Here is a 9287-nt window from a genome sequence, read left to right as displayed (position 1 = left end):
ATGTGGTGCTGAGGAATCGAACCCAGGGCCTCATGCATGCAAGGCAAGTGCTCTACCACTGAGCCACCTTCCCAGCCCCTTGAGCTGAGCTTTTATGCTCAAGGCTAGCATTTTACTACTTTGAGCCACAGTACCACTTCTGATTTTCTGGTGGTTAATTGGAGATGAGTCTCATAGACTTTGCTATTCTGGCTGGCTTTGAACCATGATCCTCAGATCTCAGCCTCCTGAGTAGCTAGGATTGCAGGTGTGAGCTACTGGTGCCCAGTGAAAATACCCACTCTTCTAAAAATTAAGAAGATGGTGGGCTGGAAATGTGGCTTAGTAGTAGAGTGCTAGCCTAGCATGCATGAAGCCCTGGGTTCAATTCCTCAGTACCACATAAAAAGAAAAAGCCGGAAGTGGCGCTGTGGCTTCAAGTGGTAGAGTGTTAGCCTTGAGCAAAAGAAGGTAAGGGGACAGTGCCCAGGCCCTGAGTTCAAGCCCCAGGACTGGCAAAAAAAAAGAAGACCGTCATGTGCCCCTGGAGCTTTTCCACACCACAGACTGAAAGTCTCAAAGCAGCCAACTTCTAGTAATTTTTCTTGCTCCATAACCTGCTGATTCTTTGGTTCACCAGTATGATTCAAGACATTAATTCTAAAATGGACTACTATGTGACTCAGTTTAAAATGTTTACTATGTGCCAATCTACTTTTTTTATCTCAGATATTCCGAAATAGCATTATTGACTATTAATTTTGAATATTATTGAAATAATATTTACCAAAAAATCAGAAGTGAAGCAGCAACTCAAGTGGCAGAATGACAGCCTTGAGCTAAAAAACTAAGGCACAGTACCCAGGTTCTGAGTTTAAACTCCAATAATAGTAGACACACAAATTGACATAATCTTTGTCAATCAGGCACAACCCTATGAGCAAATCCTTTTTAGCAAATTCAGAAACTTAATCTTACTTCCCATAGGCATAGGAGGCAGTTACAAAAATCCTGCCTACTACAGCATATGAACTGCTAGAGAGACTCAAAGCTACTGGGTGCTGATGGCTCATGAATGTAATTGTATTTGAAGATTCAGGTTCAAAGCCAGTAAGGACAGACAAATCCAAGGGACTCTTACTTCCAGTTTACTAACAAAAAAACAGATGTGGAAGTATGGCTCAAGTGATAGAGTGCTAGCCTTGAGTAATAAAGATCAGGGAAAGTGCTTAGGCCTTGAGTTCAAGCCTCAGGATTGCATCCCCCCAAAAGAGAAAGAAAAAGAACCTGATATATATATTTTTTTGTCAGTCATTGGTCTTGAACTCTGTGCCTGGGTACTGTCCCTGAGCTCTTCAGCTCAAGGTGAGCGCTCTACCACTTGAGCCACAGTGCCACTTCCAAGAAAAAGAAAAGAAACTCCAAGGCTTCAAAAGAGCACCGAATAAATTTCTTTAAACAGAGACAACTTTTGAGGTCCCTGGAATAGATTGTGATTAAGGAGGACTGCCTGCTTTCACTGCTGATTAAAGCCTTTCCCTCCCTTTGTGGAATTCTGTACACATCCAACTCAAATCTCTGCGAAGGCTTGAGGAAGTTCCCCTTCAATCCATGGAGACACTCCCACTTCCCCCTGCACATAACAAGTAAGCACAGCAGGACTCTACCAATAACCAAATCCTACCCAGGTAACCTTCCTGCTAAGAGATGTCTGGTCATACTGACTGGAGGGAGACATTGTGTCCCATCAGAACCAAAAATATTCCAGAACCTGAAACAGCCTGTTCAATCTCTTTCTTGAACATTTCCTCACAACCATAATTAATAACTAATTCTAATTTTCAAACACTGGCTTCTCTGAATTTATTTCTAACTGATAACTCAGGGAGAATATTAACAGTCTGGCTTATTTTACTGTGTCCAGGACGGACTTGTTTACTGTGCAAACTAACACTCAAGACAATCATTAGTAAGGCAAAATCATATGATTAAACATTTGCTTAAAAAATGCATATATTAAAGCCTATCATAGAGAAGTTAAATAGAACCAATATTAAATGAATAACTGCTTTATTTATCTTGAGACAAACTATCAATAGTTTGGAAAGGCAAAACACTTCCTCATGTTCTCATCTCATGGTAAAAACTGTCTGGAATTAGTACAATACCTGAGCATCCGAATGTGCTTCAAATTGTGCAATCCCACCTGTGCTTTGGTCAAAGGTATACATGAGGCGTATGTCTTCTTCATGTAATTCATGGCCTTCCACAACAATGCTTCCTATAGGAAAAGCAGACACCATGAGCTCCTCTTCAAGCACCTCTCTACCAGTGGTATTGTATTACATATGCCATTTTTGGTGGTATTAGGGGTGGAACTCAGGGCCTATGTTCTATCATCTAACCTATATACCCCAGTCCTTTTGTGTGTTCATTTTTTCAAGATAAGGGCCAGGAGCTGGCTTCTGACATATCCTCCCACCTAGAGCCTCCCACGTACATGGGATGACAGGCTTGTGTCACCATGGCCAGTTTGATGTGTCTTGCTAATTTCTGCCTGGGCTTACTGTGAACTAAGATCTTTGTAATCTCTGCCTTTCAAATGGATGATATTATGGGTATGAGCCACTGCATTCAGCTTCAGAAGCCAGAATTTTAACAGTACATTATCACTAATTATGCTAGATATTCAATGGCATAGGGTGGGCACCTGTTTGTTAGATGGATGTGTGTGGTGGGCTGGGGGTCATATTTATCTTTTCTGTAAATGATAAGAATAATCTTGTGTAAGTGTGTCCTAGTCCTGAGGCTTGAACTCAGGGCCTGGATGCTGTCCCTGAGCTTTTGTCCACTTGAGCCACAGCTCCACTTCGGGATTTTTTGGTGGCTAACTAAGACAAATGTCTCATGGACTTTCCTGCCGAGGTTGGCTTAGACCTCAGCCTCCTAAAGATTATAAGTATGACCACTATAGCCTGGCTACAGGAAAAAGTTTTGATTTATAGAAAGGTTGTGATGATACATGTGTAACAAGAGCCGCCATATGAATTATCCCTTGGCCTGGACCTAAATGGGCCCTGTGTGAGCAGATACCTACCACTCTTCTGGAACTCCTCCAGCGCCTCACTGCTCAGCTGCTTGATGGCCATCATCACTGATTTAAAGGCCCCCTTTAGACGTTTCCCAAGGACCATGTGATCTGGTTCTGCCCTTAGTCGAATGCCATATTTGTTTTTATCAGTAGATAGTGTAACTTTTCGAACATTCAATTCCTAGAGGTAGTACAAAAGAGAAAATAAAAATGTGAGAAATGAAACCACTTAACACAAAAACGTATTTGTGACTGTCCACAGCAGCACTACTCATACTAGATAAAAAGCAGAGACAGCCCCAAAGTCCATCAACTGTCATGGGTAAATGCAACCTGGCATACAATGGTGTATTATTTAGCACTATAAAGGAATTATGCACTAATTCATGTTACTATGCAAATGAAGACACTACCCCTAGTGAAATAAGTCAGTGACAACAGATTATATAAATTGTGATTTCATTTATATGAAACATTCACAGTAGGCAAATTGACAAGCAGAAAAAGTTATGGCTGCCAAGGGCTGACTTTTTGATGTTTTTTGATGTTATAAGTCAAAATCAGGGCTTCACACTTCCTAGTCAAGTGCTTTGCGACTAAGCTACATCCCAGCTAGCGAATGGTCAATTTTATGGGGAAAAGATATATTTGAAAATGTTCTAAACTTGTGATAATATCTATATAATTCTATAAATGTACTTAAGAACCACTTAGTTGTATGGTGTGTGTGTGTGTGTGTGTGTGTGTGTGTGTGTGTGTATGTGTATAAAGTCTCATTACTAGATGCCAGTGGTTCACACCTGTAATCCTACTTACTCAGGAGACTGAGGTCTAAGAATCATGGTTCAAAGACAGCCTGGGCAGGAAAATCAGTGAGAGTCTTATCTCCAATTAACCACCAGAAAACTGGAAGTGGCGTTGTGGCTTATAGTGTTAGACCACTACTAGCCTTGATCAAAAGCTCAGGGACAGCACCCAGCCCAAGTTCAAGCCCTATGACTAACAAAAAAAAAGTCTCTTAGAACAAAATAAAGACAATTTTGGTTTAGGTGCAGGAAGCAACTCTATATCAAAAAACAAGCTAGGCACAGGTGGCTCACCTTTGCAATCCTAGCTACCAGGAGGCTGAGATTTTTTTTTTGTCAGTTGTGGGCACTCTGGGTCTGGGCACTGTCACTCAGCTCTTCAGCTCAGGCAAGTGGCTTACCACTTGGGCCACAGTGCCACTTCTGGTTTTCTGATAGTTAATTGGAGATAAGAGTCTCACAGACTTTTTGCCCAGGCTGGCTTTGACCTGCGATGCTCAGATCTCTGGAGTAGCTAGGATTACAGATGTGAGCCACAGGCGGCTGGCCCAGGAGGCTGACATTTGAGGCTTGTAGTTCAAAGCTAGTCCGAGCAGTTAAGTCCATGAGACTTTTATCACCAAAAAGTTAGAAGTAGAGCTGTGGCTTGAATTGTACAGTGAGTGCTAGTCATGAACAAAAAAAGCTAAGTGTAGCACTTAGGCCCTGAGTTCCAGACCCAGTATCAGAATAAAAGCAAAAAGAAAAACGAACTTCACAGAATATCGAAATGATCCTCTTAAAAAGTTTTTTTTTTTTTAAAGATGAACCAATATAGACACATTGTTTACCTTACCTCAATGATATACTTCTCCAAAGACTTGATATCTTTAAGAGCTTCTGGATCTTGATGGATAACAATAATTTCTTTCAAAGGATACTAGGAAGAAAGGAGAGAAAAAAGTTCACTAGGCAGCTAGTCCTCCAAATGGTAGAAAAATGGGATATGAAATGTTTATCTGAAACTCAAGTCCTATTGTTATTGTTAAGCTAAACTACTCTCATTGTAGAAAGGGAAAAAAATTCATAGCTGGGTGTTCTCTATGTTAACAAAGCATTCCTAAGAAATAATCATTTATGTCTCTATAAAACAATAACAAAAAAAAAATCAAACCTTTATTGGAATAGTTTTGCGGTCCCGGATCACCCGTCCAAGTTCAATGACAGATTGCATTCTAGACACGGCACCCTCAGTTTTCTTGTCAATCAGTTCCTCTCTGATTGGTAGAGGTAGGAATATAAAAGAGATGAGACTCAAAAGGTGAAACTCCAAAACAACAGTCTACACCACATGAAAAAAAGGTCAGGCTAAAGACGGGATGGGTTGGGCTACATTTCCTGGTGAGCATGTGGGAAAGGATATCACTTGGGCTTGAGTTGGGGGACACATAGTAAGCTTCCAAGGTGCCCTAGGATTCTGTTATTCCCTGCCCTTCCCCTTCCCCCCAAGAATCCCTCCTACTACCTGCTAATACAGGCAGCATCCTGCAGCTCTAACAGCTTTGGTGGGATGAAGTGCATGGAAGGGCTGGAGCAGGGAAGGGTCTGTTGTCTGTGTTCCTTCCCTGAGGGCTTGGGCACCTACATGCAGCTCCTCTTCTTGTGGCCTATATAAAGGTTATCTATTTGATTCCTACCGAACATGTGGCAGCATGAGGTAGTGAATACTCAGTGTGTCCTTGTCCTGGACAGAAGCAGGGTCTATGAGCATCTTTAGATTCTGGTACATCAATTCAGTGAGAAATGGAGTGTAGGGAGCCTGTATGAGGACAGAGAACATCATGTTAGTTATATATAGACATCACCAGCTGACCTCATTTATACTGAGAAACTGCAAGTAAACATTTTAGAGAATGACAGTGATACGCAGACACTGATGTGAGATTACCAAACATGCCTTCTGAAAGGGAATCGACTTCATATTTAAGAAGAACAGTAGTAGGGCTACAGCGATAGGATCCAAATGTATCTAGACTTCTGGATGTCTAAAAACTAGAATCTCCTGACCAAGTACCAGTGAAATCAATATTTGTGTAGAACTGAATGTCAAACCTAGAAACCTCATCTGTAATTGGGGGAAAATACTACCTGCCTCACAGGGCACAGGTGTCTGAGGTTAGGCATGGAAGGCACAAGACCTGTATGAGGCAAATTCTCCTGTTAATGTTATGGAATTAATAGACACTTTTTTTTTTTATCATACTGGCATAGCAGAACAGGATACAGGGAATTCATTTCTCACTTTGTTAATTAATAGTTTGACTGACAGGAACTTGTTAAAACTATTACTTGCAAGCCAGGCACCAGTGATTCACACTTGTAATCCTTGCTACTCAGGAGGCTGATATCTGAGGATCAGGGTTAAGCTACCTGGGGGCAGGAAAGTCTATGAAATTCACCTCCAATTAACCATCAAAAAGAGAGCTAGCCTTCAGAAAAAAAAAAGCTAAAGGGCACCCAGGACCTAAGTGGGTTTTTTTTTAATTTGTTTTTTTGTAAGTTGTGGGGCTTAAACTCTGGGCCTGAGCACTGTCCCTCAGCTCTTTAGCTCAAGGCTAGCACTCTACCACTTGAGCTACAGCACCACTTCGTTTTCTGGTGGCTATATTGGCAGTAGGAGTCTCATAGACTTTCCTGCCCCGGCTGGCTTTAAACTATGATCCTCAGATCTTAGCTTCCTGAATAGCTAGGATTACAGGCAGTGGCTGGCTGAGGACCTGAGTTTAAGCCATGGTATTGGCACCAAAAAACACCAATTATGTATGCATTTTTTTGGGGGGGGGAGGGAAGGGTGGATAATTGGGGTTAAGAGTCACAGATACTCTTTTACCTGGGCTGGCTTCAAACTGCAATCTTCAGATCAGTAGCTAGGATTACAGGTGTGAGCCACCTTGCCTGGCTTGCATGTCCACCCTCACCCCCCGCCCCCCCCCCCCTCCCGCCATGCTGAGTTGAGAATATTATCCTTGTATGGTTAGATATGTAAGTTCAGGAACCTTCTGGTTCCTTATAATTATGGAACCCACTTCTTTCTAAGCACAGATCCTTGTCTGAATGTGACTATATTGCTGGAAATTAGGAATCTGTATTTCTTAAGCCCTTATTTGATATGTATAAGCTGGTGGGATTTTTGAAAAGGAACTAGGTTTGAGCTGTTTTAATACTTCTATACAAAATAGACGAATAGAGAACTACACCCAAAGGGCACTGCAAGTATCCCACAGCCCCAGTGGTTCAGGAGGGGCCAAGCAATCTCACCATCAATCTGCACAGAGAAAGTAGGACACTGAACAAGGTCTCCAGGGCCATGACACAATCTTCCAACCCATTTTCACCCTAGCAATTGAAAAGACAATCATTCAACTACTAAAAAATCACTTACCATAAAACAAATGTTTATTAGAAAGAAGCAACCCACAAAGGCGGGCATTGGTGGCTCACACCTGCAACCCTAACTAATCAGGAGGCTAAGAGCTGAGGATCATGGTTCAAAGCTAGTTTGGGCAGGCAAGTTTGTGGACTTTTAACTACAATTAAGCATCAAAAAAGCCATATGTAGGGCTGGGAAGGTGGCTCAGTGGTAGAGCGCTTGCCTGGTATGCCTGAGGCCCTGAGTTCGATTCCTCAGCACCACATAAGCAAAAAGAAAAAAAAGCCACAAGTGGCGCTGTGGTTCAAGTGGTAGAGCGCTAGCCTTGAGCTGAAGAGCTGAGGGACAGCGCCCAGGCCCAGAGTTCGGGCCCCACAACCGGACCCCCCCCAAAAAAAAAGCCATATGTAGATGGAACTGTGGCTCAAGTGGTAGAGCACTAGACTTCAGAAAAAAAAAAATCAGGGACAGCACACAGGCACTGAGTTCAAGCCCCAGGACCAGCACAAAAATCCTGCTAAACAAACAGGCAAGGCAAGAGACCAGAGCAAGAAGAAATGGCAACTACCAGTGCTTGGAGTCATGCTCCATAGTTGCTCTGTGGGCCTCAAGGAAAGTCAGAAGGGAGTCTAGGAAAGGGCAGGCATACGTCTGTTTCTTGCTAAAGTATGGGCTTGGATTAGGATTCACCTATTTTTTTCCAACCTTGTTGGCATGAGGCATATGTCAGCTTCTCTTCATTAAGATGATCTTTATTGTCTGGGATCCTTCCTTTCTTAGCCTCCCAATCAGTGCTCAGCTTTTTTTCTTTCTTTTCTTTTTTTTTTTTGGGGGGGGGGGTCTGGTTGTGGGGCCTGAACTCTGGGCCTGGGCGCTGTCCCTCAGCTCTTCAGCTCAAGGCTAGCGCTCTACCACTTGAGCCACAGCACCACTTCCAGCTTTTTTCTTTTTGCTTATGTGGTGCTGAGGAATCGAACCCAGGGCCTCATGCATGCAAGGCAAGCACTCTACCACTGAGCCACCTTCCCAGCCCCACCGCTGTCTTAGGGCTTACCAGTCTTAGGGCTTGAACTCAGACCTGAGCACTGTCCCTGAGCTTTTTTTTTTTTTTAATATATATTTTTTTATTGTAAAGATACTGTACAGAGAGGTAATAAGTACATTTCCTATCAAGCTCCATGAGCTTCTCTTGCTTAAGGTTAGCACTCTATCACTTGAGCCTCAGAGGCACTTCTGGCCTTTTCTGTTTATGTGGTACTGGGGAATCAAAACCAGAGCTTCATGCATTCTAGGCAAAAACTCTACTACTAAACTACATTCCCAGCCCCACAGCTGTTTTTTCTTTTCTTTCTTGTGTGTATGTGTGTGTGTTTACCCTTTAAGTAGTACTGGGTTGTGAATGCAGGGCCTTGCACTTGCTAGGCAAATACTCTACCACTTGAGCCATACATTCAGCCCTGTTTTGCTTTTATTTTTTGGGTGGGGTCTCACATTTTTGTCCAGGGCCAACTTCACATCACAAACCTCTACCTATACCTCCTAAGTAATCAGGATGATAGGCAAAGTACCACTATTCTTAGCAGTGTTGACTAAGATGAATCATTAATAACTTTTTGTCTGAACTGGCCTCAAACTACCATACTCTCTCAATCTCTGCCTCTTGGGTAGCTAAGATTATAGGCATGAATCACCATGTTTGGCCCCTTGATTTATTTTTTTGGGATAGTGTTTTGTGTCCAGGGCTGGCCTCTAAGCCTGGTAGATCCTTCTACCTATGCTCCTCACATAAATTGGGATTGTAGGAATGAGCTACTGTACCTGGTTTCCCACTGTTATTTTACATGGAGTTAAGTAATGAGATGGGGCTCATGTATCTTAATTATAAATATGTAATATATAGTAATATAATATACATATATATTACATATCTATCAGAAATATACATGTATCCTAAATACACACACACACACACACACACACACACACACACACACACACACGT

The 9287-nt window shown here is 42.3% G+C and overlaps 1 protein-coding gene across 1 annotated transcript in view; it reads right to left on the bottom strand.

Annotated features, from left to right (window-relative positions):
• Positions 1 to 9287, bottom strand: part of Iars (isoleucyl-tRNA synthetase) — a 70782-nt gene that overhangs the window by 15269 nt on the left and 46226 nt on the right. Inside the window, exons 22-27 of the mRNA XM_013026425.1 lie at positions 7174 to 7251; positions 5553 to 5674; positions 5030 to 5132; positions 4712 to 4795; positions 3077 to 3251; positions 2148 to 2260 (exon numbers count right to left, since the gene is read on the bottom strand). Of these exons, the coding sequence (XP_012881879.1) occupies positions 2148 to 2260; positions 3077 to 3251; positions 4712 to 4795; positions 5030 to 5132; positions 5553 to 5674; positions 7174 to 7251 (675 nt within the window). The remainder of the gene's footprint in view (positions 1 to 2147; positions 2261 to 3076; positions 3252 to 4711; positions 4796 to 5029; positions 5133 to 5552; positions 5675 to 7173; positions 7252 to 9287) is intronic.

This window comes from Dipodomys ordii, unplaced genomic scaffold, assembly GCF_000151885.1.
Source record: "Dipodomys ordii isolate 6190 unplaced genomic scaffold, Dord_2.0 Scaffold93, whole genome shotgun sequence".
Classification (NCBI taxonomy): domain Eukaryota; kingdom Metazoa; phylum Chordata; class Mammalia; order Rodentia; family Heteromyidae; genus Dipodomys; species Dipodomys ordii.
This window is presented reverse-complemented; position numbering and strand designations above follow the sequence as displayed.